We start from the raw sequence: 19158 nt of genomic DNA, 5'->3' as shown, positions 1-19158 counted from the left end.
GTTAGAAAAATAAATAGAGACATAGATGAAGGTTCAAAGAATTGGGAGCTTCCTGGGGGAAATTTGAAACTGGCCCCTTCACATGAAGTGCAGGGACAGACATAAGAGGCAGACCACTCCAGGTTGGTAGCTGGCAGGCTTAATACACAAGGGAACTTATGTATGAAGCTTGTCTTGGGTGTCCTCAGGACAAGATTTCTGCACCTGCCCACCAGAATCTTCCAAGCTTCTATAGAGGTTTTAGCTGGGTTCAGTCCCCTCAGCCATCCAGATGTTCTCAACAATACCTCTCATGGCTGTGTCTTTGAAAACAACTCCCACTGTGGGAACGGTGTGGACAATGTACATTCCACGGACAGCAGTTGGTGGGGAGCCTCTGACTGCCCAGGGTCCCACTCATGGGTGAACCAGTGGTCATGTCCTCTTGATGACCTCCTCCAACAGCCAACATTATGATGAAATCAAATGTGTTACTGCATAAAATGCTTTACAATTGTTCCTTTTGTTAAGACATTCTGATGACTATAGACTTGCTGTTGCAAATTCATGTGAGAAAAACAAATTTGGGATGTCTTTATTTTGTCCACTTAGAATATTCCCAAGCTACTAAAACTTACCATTATTATTGCATAATCTACTTAAATGTAATCAAAACATAATAATCTCCTTGATGGCCAAGACTATCGTGTGCGTTTCCACTGCAGCTCTTAGTCCCCTGTCTTGTTCCAAATAGGCATTCGGAAGTGTGTATTGCTTTGAAAGACTCATTTCGTTTTTTCTGAGGACACTTCTACCTAGTAGATACTAGGTTGCATCTCTGAAGATGCTCTCCAGCAAACTCAAACTTGTCATCTGATAACAACACAGGAATTATAACCAAAGTGCCAGTTCTAAATTTTTTCTTTGCAATCGATCTCTTCTTAGTAAATAATTAATTTTATGTGTATTAATTAAGCTATGAATTAATAACTAACTTAACCTTATTTAAAGAACTACCCATCACTAAATTATCACAGAATTTTAAAATGCACAATTTTCTATATTTTTATATCTTCCCCACAGTATTTTCTTCAGTTTCTTTCTCTTTCATTGTAGTTTTAAAAATGAAGTGGCATGATCTCAAGAAGATTTCTTGTGGGAAATTTACATATCATTGAATATCTTCCTCCATTAAATTCAAAGTAAATTAAAAATATTTTAAATGTAAAAAGTAAAAATTCTATTATTTAATATGTTTTCAGCTTGTAATATGAGATATACCCTGTTTAAAAAAAAAAAAGTCCGATGACATAATTTCTTTCTCAAGCTCAGATAGTTACTTTTACTCAATAAAGTAATATTTATGACATTCAGAAATTGTCTACTGTGTTGATTTGTGTCTACCAAATCTCAATAAAAAATCAGTTGGATGACACTCCCTTGTTATCATTATATTTGTGATATTTATTGAACATTTATTATTTGGAAAGACAGAATTGTCCCTTGAGATGTATTATACCAATGTGATAGAAATTACTAGATTTATGCATGAGATTTGTTTGTTCTTATCTCCTAGAGAAATCACTATTACGTCAGAATGCCCTGAGGTACATGGTCATTTTTACTATATTAAAATATGAACTGTTTCTTTTCATTAAGAAATTTCAGGTAAAGATAAATGTAAGTGAAATTCTTTGTTGATGCATTTAATCTAAAAGAAAAATGGTTGAGAGGAGTCAGAATTCCTTGACTTAATTTTACTTATTAAAGCATACTAAATAGAAAGGTACTTATTTTTTAAATTACTCCAAAAATAACTTTATGTTATAGATATGATTCCCAGTTTGAAATTATTGCTGTATCTTTATTCTGAAACTGCAACTCACAAAAAGTCAGACAATTAATATGTTGACACATATTTTAAAGTGTGTTCCAGAGAACCCTACTTAAAATACTCACTGTCATTACATACACGTATTAGCATGCACTATATCAGCAAGGAGTTTAACAAACACTAGATTAACCTACAGAGTGTATCATAGCCTTCAGTATTTAACTATGAGTCTCCAAAGGGAAATATACTGTATAGTGGATTTCCTACACAGAGTCCCATGAATGTTCTTGAGAAGAGACCAGAACATCTTTTTGTGGAGCAGTTAGGAAAATCAGAGTTCCAAGGAACATATTTTGGGAGAAACAGGATACAAGGGTTATTCAAGTCCGACCAGGAAAAACAAAGATGCATTCAGTACCGACACCAATTATTGTGGAACAGACAAAACTGAATTGTATTGTTACAAAATAGCCCCCTCCCTTCCTCCACAAAAATTACTTTTAGTGTAGTCTGATTTTTCAGCAGCAGGCTTTGACTAAAATAGTCAACACGGCTTCATATGCTGGCTTTTCAAGGGGTGGAAATGTCCTTCTAAGTCCATGCTAATTGATTAGTCTTTTTCATGTTTGAAAAATTGGGATGACATCCACCAATGTATGAGGACTTTAGGTAAATTTGGCACATTTTGAAGGATTTGAGAATCATGGCTTCTTTTTTTCTGATTATCTATTGATAAATAGATGTAAAAGTAGCATCTTCAATTGTCAAGCACCCAGGAATCTACTTTTAATCACCAAAGAGTAACAAGTCCAGGGCAAAAACGTCAATAGCTAAGGTAGCAATTCACTCAGCCATGGAAGGTATGATTCATATTGGACATGCAGTAAAGAAACCTACTTTATTTTTGTCTGTGTATCTGGGTAGAATGAAGTAATGATTTTTTAAATCTGCTGACTATTGGATTTCTTATTTGCTGTAAATCTTACCTTAAAATTTTTTTTCAAATAAAGCCAACCATGCATATTGCTTAATTGTATGATATATAATACTATAGTATTGTTCATGATAAAGATCTTTTTAAGTATACTTTAACTTTAAACCAGATCCATATTATAACTCAATAATAATATAATACATGTATGTTTAAATATCTTAATGGCAAAATAGTCTACCCTTTAAAAGTATATTTTTATAAATTTTACCATTTATAATGAATACATTTAATAATTTTCAGAACTTACCAAACTCCACAAAAACACATTTTAAACTATATTCTAGTCAGCAATCTAGCCAGTCATACTTCGTGACGTTGGTATTAGCAAGGAATACAATACTCCACGAGCTGAACTTTTACAGTGTTTATTCATGTAAAGAGCCGAAGTGTTTAAAATAAATTCTATTGAAAACTTTCTAAAATGTATATTTGCCAGCTCTTTAAATAGAGATACTGAACAAAAGCTAATAGTGTCATTGGAATTCCTGTGCCTGAAAAGTGTTTGCATTACGAACCTGGCTCTATTCACCTGTGCGGGCAATGGCCCCAAATATTGAACTTTAAGGTGTTCCCTCCCTCGCTGAGAACCGTCTCTTCTCAGTGCAGACGGGATGTTCTCGTGCCTTCTGATCTGCCCCATAGTTTCCTCCAATCTTCTGGAAGTTTATCAGGGGCTAACCCCAGATGATGTTTGTAAGTTTTGTGCTACTTTCTCAGTTCTCATTTCTAGGTTGGTAGTTGTGCTCAAGGTGGAGTCGGGCATGCAGAAAGCCTGACCTTCCAGAAGGTGAAATGTTTGTACACCCAATCACATCTAATAATAAATAATCATTTTCAGTTTGGTTCACGTGTCCACTCTGTTTATTTGCAAAACTTCCTGTAAAAGATGGCCGGGAAGACTGGGTCACTGCACCCAGATCTTTGTGGTAATAAAACCATAAGGGTTTAATTACTGCTAAGCAAGGCTTTATGGTTAGCATATCTGATTTTTTCTTGTACTTTGCAATGCATTTCGGCTTTCTCTTTCTATATTAATAAACTCTGGGCATGTGCTTTTAAAGTAAGGCAGGCCAAAAACAGTTTGCAAGTCACAGCTTCAGTCTAAGGAGTTCACATACATTATAATTTTTAATCCCCATGACAGCCTTCACATCAGGAATTACTGTTCCCTGTCTCACAAATATGTTAACTAAGACCGAGAAAGCTTAAGCAAAACCCATAGTCCCACATTTAGAAGTGGGAAGTGAGAATTCTCACCCAGACCTTTCTGAGTTAAAACGTTGGTTAGTTCTGCAATAATGCATGGCTTTTAAAAACAGGCAAAAAGCAATACCGTCTGTGGCCATTACCTGTTTAGACAACCACATAGAAATGAGGTCCACAATCGATGCTCAAAAGTATGACCTGAACCCTTTAAGGAAAGGTTATATTTTATCCAATTTATTTCTTCAAGACTTTGAAATTCTAAAACACTTTAGGAGGTTAAACCCAATATGGTTCTTTTTTTCATAATCCGAGTATTAAGATCATTAATAGTGCATAAATCTCAACTTCAGACATTCAGAACAATGCCTTCTCGTGTGTTTAAGAAACCATGTTTTTATAGTCGATATGGTTTCACTTTTTGCTGCTTGCACTACTATTAAAATTCGCCATGCCCTTTTCTAATGTGAACTTTGTAGCCACAATAATTTACAAACATAATTAGCCTCCTATACCCATCAGGTGAGCTATGATTCTACTCAAGGCAGCAGTATATCTCTGTTTGAGCAAATACAGCTGACCACTTTAGTTCACTGACATTTAATGTTTCAGCATCAAGGTAAAGTTACTTTTACAACTTTTATAGCAAAAAAAAAAATTAAAACTTTCTATAAATGTTATCCTTACATGAGAAGTTCATTAACTTATTCCATAAAACCTTAAGATATTCCATAATTCTTATATACTTTCCTTGACCTATATTCCTAGTATCTCCAAGAGAAACTAGACTTTGAACATTTGCTAAGCTTTACAGCAGTAAGTAAAATAAGTTTTCAATATTGAGGCAATCACAACAGGGCTCAAAATAAATTCATTCTGGCTTTTAAAATGAAGGAAACCAAATGGAATTTGTCCACACTCCAGTAATGACAATTTTTTAATAACTACCACATTCACATAACTTCAAGATTGTTGACCAGAGAAACATGAAATTATAGACTGGCTAATACAATTTTCTAATCTGTGACAGCTGCTTTTTCACTCTGACAATTATGTTATAAATCTGTATACGCTAAATCTCACAAATCTTACCGTCAGTTTCTCCTCTAAGTTCTCATTTAATAAGCTTCCTTTTTCATGCTTTTCAAATTCCATGTTGAAAGAGAGAGACACACACACAGAAAAAGAGAGATGCAGATTCTGTCTAGAAAATGATTTGACGCGCTTACATGTTAGATATTACAGGACATTCCAAGTTGTGAAAGCCCAGGACACTATCAGAAAGCCCTGGCGATAATTTCTGGTTAGGTAGTGTTTCCATTTATAGATGGTCAAACCCCACAGACAGAGCAGGGAAGAGAAGTCAGGCAGCTGGTCTCGGATGGTGATAAATGTCACTAGATATGAAAGCAAGTTCTCCAACAGAAAACTATTCCACCAGGTTAGGTTCCCTGGACAAAGTAAGACGTGTGAGACAAACAGCAACTATGAAAGAATTCATTCAGAGTCTTTGGAGCAGAAGAAAATACACTCTAGAATAAAGACCTCATAAATCACTTTCAAAGAGACAAATGTGATAGCCATATAGCAAATGTGAATCAGCCAGCCGTCCTTCCAAATTACAGTTTTTGCCCTGATAGTCCAGGCGCTTAGGCATTATTTTGTGGCTCAAGATTTTTAAAAGTCAATTAAAAGGAAAGAGCAAAGGATAACTAATTAAAACTATGAAGACATAACACATATATCCAAGGGTCGTTGCCAATTTTATTCCATAAAAATTTGGCAAATGCTGTTTAGACATATCATGAAATAAGAGTCATATTTATTTTCACAAAAACTGATTTTGTTCTGGGGTTTCTACTGGGGACAAAGTTATGACATAATAGATGAAATTCATTTTACCAATGGAACAATGTTTTCAGAATTCTTTAGAAACTGTCACATGCCTTAAAGAAAATTAATTATGTAGCTAGCTGGTAATTAACTCTGTGTTTTTTTCTTCTTCACAGCAGTAAAAAATAAAAATGGCTTCCAGAGTCAGCTAAGACTTCTCTCTATGTTGGCCCAATCCCTCAACTTGTTTTAAATATCTTTTTAATACCTGTTTCTGACCTTGACTCAAATTTCCTATCAATTTTTACTTTATTGCTTAAAAAAACAATTTTAGGAAATGTGTTGTGAAACTGCCTTTAGTGTGATTACAGCTGGTTCTTTGCTGCCAGGCAGGTTGCTCTCAGCTTATTCTGCATCACGATGGAAGGGCTGAGGATTTCAGGAACATCTAGTAGAAAATAAGCCTCACTATTCCTACTGAGCATAATAAATGCAAAAACCTTCTACTAGACTCATGCCTAAAAGCGGCTTCCCCCTTTGGCTCAGCTCCGAATTTCAGAAAGGAAATCATACACACTAGCTGTTGCCCCAAGTTTGAAATCGGAAGTATCCTAGGTCTACCAGAGTGCGAGACTGGCATGCGTCTAAAGCAAGGTCATCATTGCAATTTTACAGGAAAGGGACCTCCAAAGTCGCTCTGGGGAAAAAATAAGCGCACTATGGCAGCAGACAGAAACTCCGTTGTGGTTAGCTTCATGCCCGAAGGCAGAATGCAGGATCCAGGGAGAAGTAGAGGAAGGGCGGGTTGTAGAGCTGGCTGGGGAAGGGAAGAGAGTCTTGATAGGGGGAGGGATGTGCCGGTGGTAGTGGGCGGAATTAAAGCTGTAATTCAACAAACAGGCACTGAGTACTTATAACAGCCAAAGATTATCCTAGGTGCGGGGAGATTTTTGTAAATGATAAATAAAAATAATAAAAGATACAATGTCTACATTTCTTCCCTTAACAAACTCGCAATGTGGACATGACTGGCTATAAGTAGGGTAATAACACTCTTATAGAGCATGCTTTCATAGCACTCACCACGTGCCAGGAACTGCTTCAAACCTTATGTGACTTCAATTAATTCTCAAAACCACTCTAGATGGTAGATACTATTATTTTCTCTGTTGCTATGGGCCAAATTGTGGCCCCCACCAAAAAATATTTTATATGTTGAAGCCCTAATTCCCAATATCTCAGAATAGGACTATATTTGAAAGTAGGGTCTGTAAAGAGGTAATTAAGATAAAATGAGGTCATCAGTGTTGACCTTAATCCAATCAGGCCAGTGCCCGGATAGGAACTCAAATCAAAATAACAACGAGCTAACACCCCACACACATTGGGGTGACTAAAATCAAGAAACGCCCAGTAACAACCTTTGGCAACAGTGTGGAAAAACGGGAAGCCTCCTACCTTGCTGATACGATTGTGTAGTGGAACAGCCATTAGAAAGCAAGGGGACAGGTCCTCAGAATTTTCTATACAGAATTACCATGTGATCCAGCAAGTCCACTTCTAGGCATATACACAAGAAAAGTGAAAACACACGTCCACACCAAAGCTTGTACACAAATGCGCGTGATAGCGTTACTCACACAGTCGAAGAGGGGAAACAACACAAACGCCCGTCCGCATGGGAACGGGGAACACGTGGCGTGTCCGCAGGGTGGCACACTGTTCAGCGATAAAAGAAAAGAATGAAGTCTCGATACATACAACAAAATGATCCCTTAAAATATGGTAAGTGAAAGAAGCTGGTCACAAAAAGTCATATACTATAAGATTCATTTCTATGAAATGTCCAAAATAGGCAAATCCATAAGACGGAAATACAATTTGCACTTGCCAGGTGTTAGCTCCGGGCAAAATAGGGAGTGACTGCTCGTGGGTACAGGTTTCCTTGTGGGAAGGTGAACATATTCTGAAATTAGAAGGTGATGATGATGTCATCACTCTGAACACACTAAAAATCACTGAATTCTATGTATGCTTTAAAACAGTAAATGTTATGCTATGAGAGTACCTCAACAAATCTAATGCTTTAAAAAAAAAATCAAAGGGAGATCTGTAATTCCTTTCTAAACCAGAAATGTGTTATTTTTTCCAGGAATATAATATGCACAATGGGGCACTCCAGACAGGAAATTAAAATCCACACCACAGCAGGCAAGCAGTAATTCCATTCAAAATTAAAACAAGTGACCCTCAGCAAGTGATATTTGCTTCAAGATACCGTCATGTCCTCCTTTGCTTTATCTTTTGCATGTGTCCTTGGCATCGCCACCATGTGGCTTGTGAGCAGTAGGTGGCTTTTGAACCCTAGGCTGCTCAGATTTTGTGCCTATATTCAAACACTGGGGGAAAGTAGAGTTTGCAGCTACGAAAATGGCTTGTGCATTTACTGGGTCAGAGTTTTGCTTTTATTTTGGTCAATAGTGGCAATTTCCCTACACCTGCCACTTAAAGAACCATCTCCTCCATAAGAGAAGCACAGATATATGCCCTATACCTGAAACTATACAAGGTAGACAGATACCCCCAAGGCACGAAAAGCAAATGCTGTTTTCTTAAAAAAAAAAAAAAAGACGTGACAGAAAGCATGGTGTAGCCCCTGAGGATCTTCCACATTGCATGTTCTGAGGATAAATATCTTTTTATTAAATAGGGATCCTCTTCTGGACAATGAATGCCTTTTACATAGGTTTCCTCTCACTGCACGAAGCACCTCCAAAGTCCTGTGAGCTCTCCACAGCAGAGTCAGAAGCCCGTGTAACCCTCATACCCATCTTGTGCTGGACAAGAATAGAACACTACACTCAGCACACGCCTCCAGGTGCCGCTGCCAGTCCCAAGAACCACGGGAATCAGGAATGTACTTCAAATCCAGCTCAGACCTAGCACTGAGAAATGCTCTCACCCAAACAAGTAACTGCTGACCTGTTGATGTTGCTCTTAGTTCACAATGTATGCCTGAAGGCTCTGTTTGTTAGTCAAACGGGGTCAAGCCAGAGGTAGCAATGAAGAACAAAAGGCAGAAAAAAATTCCCAGAATCTTCTGGTTTTCCCAGCATCCCTACCAGAGTCTATCAGCCAGCTCTGGCAACTGTGAACTCTCGAGCAGCAACTGTGGACTCTTCTGGAAAATGCTCTGGCTCTTACCTTCTCATCTGTGTGTACATCTAGCACAGAGGCAAACACGGGAAGACTTTAACCTCCCACCATTACCCTTTTAAGCATCCCTTAGGTATTTGCAGGCCAGAGGTACAGGATCCCAAGAATTGTGGCTCATGGCCACAGCTTGTGAAAAGATAAGGTCTACAGAGGAGTGTCTTGAAGTTGAGTTTGTCACTACATCATGAACACATTTTTGTAAGTGGAGTCGGCCAAGCAGACACAAAAGCAAACCCCAAGGTATTAGCATATGCATTATCATAATGAAAGCTGAACAAATTTGTACCTTTGTAATCATAACTCTTCAGTGAAACATAAGCCTTTTCTCCTGGAATATGATATTTTTTACTACTTCTAATACTACCTGTCCCCTTATTTTGGTTCTGGGACTTATTGGCAAAAAGACTATGGAAAAGATATGGTAGTCAATGTAAGTGTAGGAACATTTTCTTTTTAAAATCACTTTTTGATAGCAGAGCATTTGTTTGGAACATTAGAAAGTATTTCAATCTAGTGGGAGCTGGGAGAACTTTGAAAAGTGCTATCTTTTTGAATGTGTGCCTCTAAAATTACAATTCTTTTAACAATAATTGTTGGAAAATAATACATGAGGTTTTTAAAGAAATGACAGTATCAAATTGGTGATAGTTGTAAATAACAATGATTCTGATATGAAACCAGACCCATATCTCTGGAGTCTACATAACATACAAGTTGGTTAAAATCAATCAGGGATCCAAGTCCACCAAGTTCCATTTTCTCAACTATTCTACGGGCATATTCAGGGTCTACCATTTCCAAGAGACTTTTGATACATTTTCTCTTGTTCATGGTGCCACCTACAGAGGTGCTGGGTGGAACCGGTTTTTACTCTTGCATTTGTTAACACTCAGTGCATTTCCAGGCCCTTCAAATAGCACATAAACTTCCTCATAGTCAGTCTGTCTCTCTATTGCCATCCCTATCTCTGTCTCTCCTTTCTCTCTCTCTCTCTCTCTCTCATTCTTTCTCTCTCTCTCTCACACACACACTCACAACATTGCTGTTTTAGAACTGAAAACAACAAGCCAGGTTAAGCTGACAAGACTTTGGGGAAAAGGACGAAGAAAGGGAAAGCTTTAATTTTTGGATACTAGAAAGACAATGTGTAATTCTAACTTCAGAAAGGAATTTGGAGGTTAAGTTTTCCTGGGTCTTTATGACTTAATCAAAGCAACCAGGCTCAACACGTAGCTCACTGTCCCCTAAAGCCAGCAGCCAGGCAGTTGCAGCTGTGTTGACATGACAAGTCACTTTACCCCCAAACTAACAGCCCCGTGCCCTTTGAGACAGTGTGTTCAGGATATACTTTCAGTTTTATCAGGTGAGATTGAAACATGTTCCAAAGCAGTCTGCACTTACACAGAAAGAACACTTACCTTTCAACTGACTTGGAAGCAGCGTACAGGACAGCGATCCATCAGGGAGGTCATCGGCCACATTCCCACAGCAGCTGACCCTGTCAGTCTTTGGAAGGTACTCTTTACTCTGTAACTAATGCTGGACACTGGGCACAGGATAGAGAAACTGAATTCGAAAACAGTTCGGCATAAACCACATCCTCACTGTTACCACTTCACGAAAACACTGTCTCCCCCAATGATTCCTTTAAAGAATGCCTCAGCAGTCATGGGGATTTGGAGTCAAGTGTTGAACAAAGTCCTGCAATATATCCAACTATTTATTTTTAGTGTACGGATGAAAATTCTTTAAGCTTCAATAAGGACTTAAGAGGTAGAGGAGTAAAAGATTACCAAATGTGGAGTTTCTCTTGTATTTGTATTAATTGTTTTAAAATAAAATTGAAAGTCCTCCTGAAATTAAATGCCAGTTGCTCCAGAGAAAGAAAGTGAGAAGTGTGAAGTACGTAGCCACAGGCAGGCAGGGTGGTTCCCCTGCTACTCAGCCAGCAGGGAGCACCCAGAGAGCAGGCCCCCACCGACCTTCTTCAGTTCCCACCCAGTTTCTCCCCTGATGACTCTCAACAGCAGTGAGTCCACCTTCCCCCCAAAGACCACAGATTACCCCTCCAGCCTCTGTGCAGGCTGATCCTACTTTGGCCTCAGGCCCTTTAAGATGCTACTTTTAAACTATGATCAAGAGACTCAGAGTTTGAAAAACAAATCATTACCCATTTGTTTGGTTATCTGTGGAAAATATGTCAGTCCAAATAGACTCTGTCATTCCATAAGTATATCATCCCACTCTGTATTTGATGATGTGTTTTTTAAAAAGAGAAACAGTACTATCATATATTTGTCATTTGGGATTATTCACAGATACCTTCTTCCACTATTTCTACAAATTGAGTTGATTTATGTTGACAGTTTCTGAGAGAATAGTCATGTAAGAAAACACTGTTTTTTCTAAGACATCATTTCATTCTCTTTCATTCAGTTCAATAATTTGACAGCCTTTGGGTGGCACGCGGCATCCACAGCGCGGCTGATGCTGACGCTTCCCAGGGCGGAAGGACGCACAGGCTACCGTCAGGGGCCTGGCTGCAAGCGAACAGGATCGCCTGCGGCTGTACCCCAATGAGGCTGCAAGTGAGGAGCATCAATGATGGGCTTTGAGAGCCAAAAAAGGAGAGGAGCGTTCTGACTAGGGACATTAGAGGTGATTTCACAGAGGTGTAGGATTTGAGCTCTGCCCTCCTAACTGAGTCTTACTACAAAAGTGGCCTTTGGACGATACACTGACCTCACGTGGGAGCTTGTGAAAAATTCAAAATCTTGTACACAATATATGTACATCAAACCATCACACTATATGCATTAAACTTATAAAGTGATGTATGTCAATTATTTCTCAATCAAACTGGGGAAATAAACAAATAAAGGGTATAGTCATTTGGGAGGAAAAAATTCAAAATCTTGGATGCCACCCAACACCTATAGAGTCAGAATCTGCATTTTAACAAGACCCACAGGTAATTCCTACGATCATTCAAGTATGAAAAGCGCTGATGTAACTCCTTTTAGATTCAGTAGGGATATCAGAAAAAAAAAACAAACATATCAGTGTAAACTAAGAGAGTGGATACCAGAATATGGACCACGTGCTTGAGAAATGGCAGGTAGAAATGGAGGGTTTGTGTCTGTCACCTAACAGTAATCATACAAACCACCACGACCACTTGCCATGAGCCCGTGACTGTACTGAGTGATTGATACAATGCCATCTCATTTTATGCTCCTGACAGCCCCATGAGGGACCTACGTCATTTTACAGAGGAGGAAGCTGAGGCTTACAGAGGTTAAACAACTTGGAAACAGATCCAAGCCCGATTCTTGCAGATAAAGGCTGCCCTAGCAGGCAGCCGGAGGGCCTGAGTCCCACAAGTAGAGCATTCAAAGCAGCCCAGCTCTGTTTATCCGTCCTTCCTCCGTCTCCCCTTCTTAAACTCTTGCGCCTGAGAAAATCAGGAGAGAAGCCTGAAAAGATTGTTTCGGTGACTAAAGTTATGACTTTTTTCATTAAAAACTTAACTTGTTTTTTTATTTTATTACCAACTAAACTCATATACACTGTAGAAAATATGGAAAATACAAGAGAGCATAAAAAGGAAATTTTTGAATTCTCTGTAAAACCACAACACAAATATAAAACAGTTAACATGAAGGTATATTTCTTTCCAGGTTTTTTCATATGTTTATAACTACCTGTATTTTTATTGATGAATGCATTATGAACAATGTCTTCTGCTGTGAATGCTTTTACCCACGAGCATTTCTAAGGGCTGGGCGGTGGCAAACATAATGTTGGCCTGGGCTGGCTGAGGGTCAGGAACGGAGGTCAGACAGTGGCAGAAGTGGAGAGAAGAGGCTATATGTAACCCACCTTAATGGATGGTTCTCTCCTTCGTCATTTTTTAATTAAAATTAGTCATATGAAGTTTGCTTAAAATAACAAACAACTGTATGTTAGAGGAAAATAAAATTATGAAATTTCCCAAGAATCAGAAAAAAAAAACAGGACCAGAAGAAACATTATATTTCCATGGCCATGAAAGACCTGTGCTTATTACTTTTACAGTGTATCAACAAGAAATGCATGCCCTGACAGTGTGGCTCAGTTTGTTGGGCTTCATCCCCCAAAAGGAAAGGTCACTGGTTGATTCCCAGCAGGGCACATGCCTGGATTGCAGGTTCAGTCCCCTGTCGGGGCCCATGCAAGAGGCAACCAACTGATATTTCTCTCTCATATCATTGTTTCTCTCCCTCTCTTTCTGCAAACCTTCCCCCTCCCTAAAAATAAATAAATAAAATATTTTTTAAAAACAAGACATCAATTATTGCTTACTACAATAATATTTTAGGAGTAATGCATGCTCATTTTGGATATTTTTTAAATGTCCAATAGTAGAGGCATCTTACTAATACTTGATTGTGAGAAAAATTAATAATAATAATGTATTACAAATATACAATAATAACTCCTGTCACAAAGCCAGGCCTCATCAGGGCTAAAACCAAAAGCAATAAAATCATCAGAAACAAGTTTTTCTCTGGGTCTGATAATGTCTTGTCTTTTTTTTTTCTTTTTGTATCTGCTATCTTCTTATTTTTCTAAAAATGTGCTTGCTTTGTGCAAGTGAGGACAGATGCCTGCACCTCTGCTCGAAAATTTGCTGTCCCTCAATCCAAGGCACACGTGCACACTGACATGCTTTTCTGAATTCTGATTTCCCAATTCTAAATTCCCGGGAGAGGATCCAATTTGCCCAACGTGAATCAGGTGCTCACCCTGCTCCAACAGGCTGTGGGCAGTGGGGCAGGGGGAGGACGGAAGACAGGATGGGGTTGTGTATTCCCCAGACAAGAGTAGACAAGACATAACTGGAGGAGTCGGCAAAAAATTGGGAAAATAGAAACAAGCAGAAAATACCACTAATGTTAATATTTTAGTAGATTTTCTTCCAGTCTTCTCCTATTCTAGATTTCATAATATTGCCTTCCAGGCTTTTTCTACATATGGTATATTTTAGTTGTGAAAATGATGTCTACATTTTTGACTTTAATATAAGCAGTTTTTATCTTACTATAAAATCTTAACATTTTACATCACCAAAAACACTCTAATTAGTGCCTATGCCACATTTCACTAACCATCCTCATGTTATTGGAAACTTATGTCGTTTCTAGTTTCCCACGATTTCAAACAAATCTGAGGTATCTTGGTGTGCAGAGAGCTATTTCTCTACTTTGTCTAATTTTTTAAAAATTTTTAATGTTTATGCTGTTACAATTGTCCCCACCTCCACCCAGCGCACCCCCCTGCCCTCCCCAAGTTGATCCCCACATTGTTGTTTGTGTCCATGAGTCGCGCATAAATGTTCTGTGGTTGAACCCTTCACTGTCCTTCATGCCACCCCCCTTTCAGCAGCTGTCAGTCTGTTTTATGTATCTATGCTTTTGTTTTGTTTGTTAGTTTATTATGTTCATTACATTTCACATATCAATGAGATCATGTGATATTTTTCTTTCACTGACTAGCTTAATTCACTTAGCATAAATTTCTCCAGGTCCATCCATGCTGTTGCAAAATGTAAGAGTTTCTTTTCTCATTGCCTCATAGTATTCCATTGTGTAAATGTACCACAGCTCAAGGAGATCCAAGAGAGTGGAGGCATAAGTGGAAGCTACACTAATCTCCTCCCAGGACCAATCTGGAATTACAACTAAATTGTAGAGAAATCATTCTGAATAGCCAACCGAACTTGAGCTGGAGAGAAACCTAATAACCACAGACAGACAGAAGAAACCACTTTACCATAATGTGACTTGGTAGGACATGCAGAGGAGGTGTGAGAGGGTTGGCTCAGCTCCCATGGGCAGCAGCCAAAGTTCTGGGTAGATTTCTCAGCAGTCTGGGGTTCCCCCTGAGAAGTGTGGGATCTAAACCCCAAGATGGGTTCCCCAGCCTACAGCACTAGAGTAGGAAAGGAACCCAGATAACACCCAGTATGAAAAACAGCAGGGTTTCTGTCTGCCAGGGAGAGATAGATGGAGACTCAGAGAACCCCTTAAAGGGCCAATACACAAAATTTTGTTTGCAGCCACTTACCCTGGACTCCAGCAGAGGGAGGGTAAAGTGTACTAGAGACACGGAGGAGAGTCTGGGGTTCACTGAGAGTTCTCTGGGGAGAGAACTGAAGAAACAGCTTCCAGGACCCCTGTGCTGAGTCATCCCCCATACTGCCGAAGCCATCTTCCTCAGGCGGAGCTCTCCTCTCCCAATGACATCAGCCTGAGGGGAAGTAATAGCCCCACCTGCAGGGATTTCTCCGCCCTAACCTATGAAGCTTAAGCCAGGCTGCTGGTTACAGGTTGAAGCTATACACTGATAAGTTTCACAACTAGGGCAGATCTCTGGGATCCCTGTGAGATTTCAGCTGACCATCTCCCAAGCCCCATGCTGATGAAAGCCAGCTTCAGTGCACAGCCTGGTTCTTTCTACACACAAACAGGCCCAGCTGTGGAACAGGTTGACCAGGACCAGTCACAAGCAGCATCTGACAAAGGCCTACACCAGAGTCTTTGCCAACCTACCTAATATATAGAAACAAATACAAAGAAGCAGCCAAAATGGGAAGACAAAGAAACAGACCCCAAAAGAAAGATCAAGACAATTCTCTAGAAGAAGAGCTAGATGGAATGGAGGCAAGCAATTTATGAGAGAGTTCAGAGTAATGATTATAAGGATACTCAACAGCATGAAAAGAGACATAGAAACCATAAAAAATGACCTGCCAGAAATAAAAAATGCAATATCTGAGATAAACGATACACTGGACAGAACAAGCAGTAGGATAAATGACACAGAGGATCAAATCGGTGATTTGGAAGACAAGGTAGCAAAAATACACCCCAGCAGAGCAACGAAGAGAAAAAAGAATTTAAAAACTGAGGAGACCTTAGGAAACATTTTGGACAACATGAATCATAACAACATCCACATCGTGGCAATACCAGAAGGAGAAGAGAATGAGCAATTGATCGAGAACCTACTTGAAGAAATAATGATTGAAAACCTCCCTAATCTGGTGAAGGAAAAGGACACACAAATCCAGGAAGCTCAGAGAATCCAAAAAGTTGATGTGTTGTAGTTGGACTACACCGAGACACATCATAATTCAAATAACAAGGTTTAAAGACAAACCTTGTCTTTAAAGGAGAGAACACTAAGAGCCACAAGAGAAAACACGTGGTTACATACAAGGGAGCACCCATTAGACTGTCATCTGATTTCTCAACAAAAAATATTTCAGGGCAAAAGGGAGTGGCATGAAATATTCAAGGTGATGAAAAGCAACAACCTACAACCAAGGCTACTTTACCCAGCAAGGCTATCATTTAAAATGAAAGAAAAATAAGGAACTTTCTAGACAAGAAAAAGCTAAAGGAGTTTGTTAACACCAAACCAGTGCTGCAACAAATGTTAAAAGGCTTGCTAGAAGAAGAAGGAGGAGGAAGAGAAGGAGGAGAAAAATGAAAATGGTCTAAAAATAAAATGGCACTAAATATGTATCTATCAATAATCACCTTAAATATAAATGGCTTAAATGCCCCAACCAATAGGCAAAGGGAAGCTGAATGGATAAAAAACAGGACCTATATATATGCTGTCTCCAAGAGACCCATCTCAGATCAAAAGATACACACAGACTAAAAGTACAGAGATGGAAAAAGATATTTCATGCAAATGGAAAGGAAAAACAAAAGCTGGGGTAGCAGTACTTATGTTCAACAAAATAGACTTTAAAACCAAGGCTATAAATTAGGGACAAAGAAGGACACTACATAATGATAAAGAGAACAATCCAACAAGAGGATATAACCCTAGTAAACATTTATGCACCCAACATAGGAGCACCTAAATATGTAAAGCACATCTTGATGTACATAAAAGGAGAGATCCACAGAAACACAGTCATAAATGGAATTTTAATACCTCACTGATTTCAATGGATAGATTTTCCAGGCAGAAAATCAACAAGGAGACAGCAGCCTTAAACGATACACTAGATCAAATGGATTTAATTGATACCTTCACAGCATTCCACCCCACAGCAGCGGAATATACATATTTTTCAAGTGCACATGGAACATTTTCTAGGATAGACCACATGCTAGGAAATAAAACCAGTCTCAATAAATTTAAGAAAATTGGAACCATATCAAGCATCTTCTCTGACCACACTGCTCTGAAACTAGAAATCAACCACAATAAGAATACTGAAAAACAAGCAAAGACATGGAAGCTATATAACATGGTGTTAAACAATGAATGGGTTAACAATGAGAAAAAGGAAGAAATCAAAAGATGCCTTGAAACAAATGAAAATGAGGACACAACAATCCAAAATCTGTGGGACACTGGGAAAGCAGTCCTAAGAGGGAAATTCATAGCATTACAGGCCTATCTTAAAAAGCCAAGAAGAGGTACAAACAACAATCCAACTTTACACGCAAAGGAACTTGAAAAAAGAACAACAAATAAAGCCCAATGTAAGTAACAAGAAGGAAATAATAAAGATCAGAGCACAAATTAACAAAATAAAGACTAAAGAACAATACAAAATATAAATGAATCCAAGAGCTGGTTCTCTGAAAAGATAAATAGGTTTGACAAACCTTTAACCAGACTCATCAAGAACAAAAGAGAAAGGACCCAAATAAGTAAAATCAGAACTGAAAGAGGAGAAATAACAACCGACACCAAAGAAATACAAAGGATTATTAGAAAATATTATGAACAATTAGATGCCAACAAGCTGGACAAAATGGATAAATTCCTAGAAACATATAATTTTCCAAAAATAAATTAGGGAGAATCAGAGAATCTGAGCAGACAGATTACACCTAGTGAAATTGAAGCAGTAATCGAAAAACTCCCCACAAACAAAAGCCCTGGCCCAGATGGCTTCACAGGTAAATTTTACCAAACATTTCAAGAAGAAATAACACCTCTCCTATTCAAACTATTTCATAAAATTCAAGAAGAGGGAAGGCTCCCAAATTCATTTTACGAAGCCAGCATTATCCTAACTCCAAAAACAGATGAAGACACTTCAAAGGAAGAAAATTATAGGCCAATATCCCTGATGAACGTAGACACTAAAATCGTCAACAAAATATTAGCAAACCAAATACAGCAATGCATCAAAAAGATCATACACCATGATCAAGTGTGATTTATTCTGGGAATGTAAGTTTAGTACATTTGCAAATCAATAAATGTGATTTGTGGTGTAGTCCCATTTGTTTATTTTCTGCTTTGTTTCCAGTTCCTTAGGAGATACATTGGCAAAAAATATTGCTATGTGTGATATCTGAGATTTTACTACCTAGGTTTTCTTCTAGGAGTTTTATGGGTTCATGACTTACATTTAAGTCTTTAATCCATTTTGAGTTTATTTTTGTATAACTTGGTGTAACTTGGAGGTCTAGTTTGATTTTTTTGCACATACCAGTCCAGTTCTCCCAACAGCATTTATCGAAGAGACCGTCTTTGCTCCATTGTGCGCTTTTGTCGCCTTTGTCAAATGCCCATTGCGCACGCAGGCTTGGGTTTATTCCTGGGCTCTCTGTTCTCGTCCATCGATCTGTATGTCTGTTCTCGTGCCAGTACCAGGCTGTTTTTATTACAGCGGCCTTGTAGTATAGTTTCATACCAGCAGTTGTGATATCTCCAGCTTTGTTTTTCTTTCACAAGATTGCTGAGGCTATTCGGGGTCTTTTTTTTTATTCCATATACCTTTTTTGAATATTTGTTCTAGTTCTGTAAAGTATGCCATTGGTATTTTAGTAGTAATTGTGTTGTATATACGGATTGCTTTGGGTATTTCTCTATTTTGAACTATTTCATTACAATTGATGTCCAGATGCTGAATTTTGCCAGATTAAAGAAAACAAACGTAACCCCAATAAATTCAATAAAAATATTTTTTATTTCATTAATTAATTTAAAAGAAGAAAACAAACATTATCCAATTTCTTGATAGACGTTGCTTAATTTGTTCCCTAAAGGGTTGCAAAGTGTGTCTGCCGCATAC

The 19158-nt window shown here is 38.4% G+C and overlaps 1 protein-coding gene across 2 annotated transcripts in view; it reads right to left on the bottom strand.

Moving 5' to 3' along the window:
* The window catches only part of MLIP (muscular LMNA interacting protein), a 225113-nt gene extending 219863 nt beyond the window's left edge, over positions 1–5250 (bottom strand). For both annotated transcript variants that reach the window (XM_053914200.2, XM_045193378.3), the window contains exon 1: positions 5103–5250. In XM_053914200.2, coding sequence (XP_053770175.1) covers positions 5103–5165 — 63 coding nt within the window. In that variant the 5' untranslated portion in view covers positions 5166–5250. The remainder of the gene's footprint in view (positions 1–5102) is intronic.
* Positions 5251–19158: the final 13908 nt, after the last annotated feature.

The sequence above is a fragment of the Desmodus rotundus genome, chromosome 11 (assembly GCF_022682495.2).
Source record: "Desmodus rotundus isolate HL8 chromosome 11, HLdesRot8A.1, whole genome shotgun sequence".
In the NCBI taxonomy this organism is placed as follows: domain Eukaryota; kingdom Metazoa; phylum Chordata; class Mammalia; order Chiroptera; family Phyllostomidae; genus Desmodus; species Desmodus rotundus.
The sequence above is the reverse complement of the archived record's forward strand: the minus strand, read 5'-3'. Positions and strand labels throughout refer to the sequence as shown.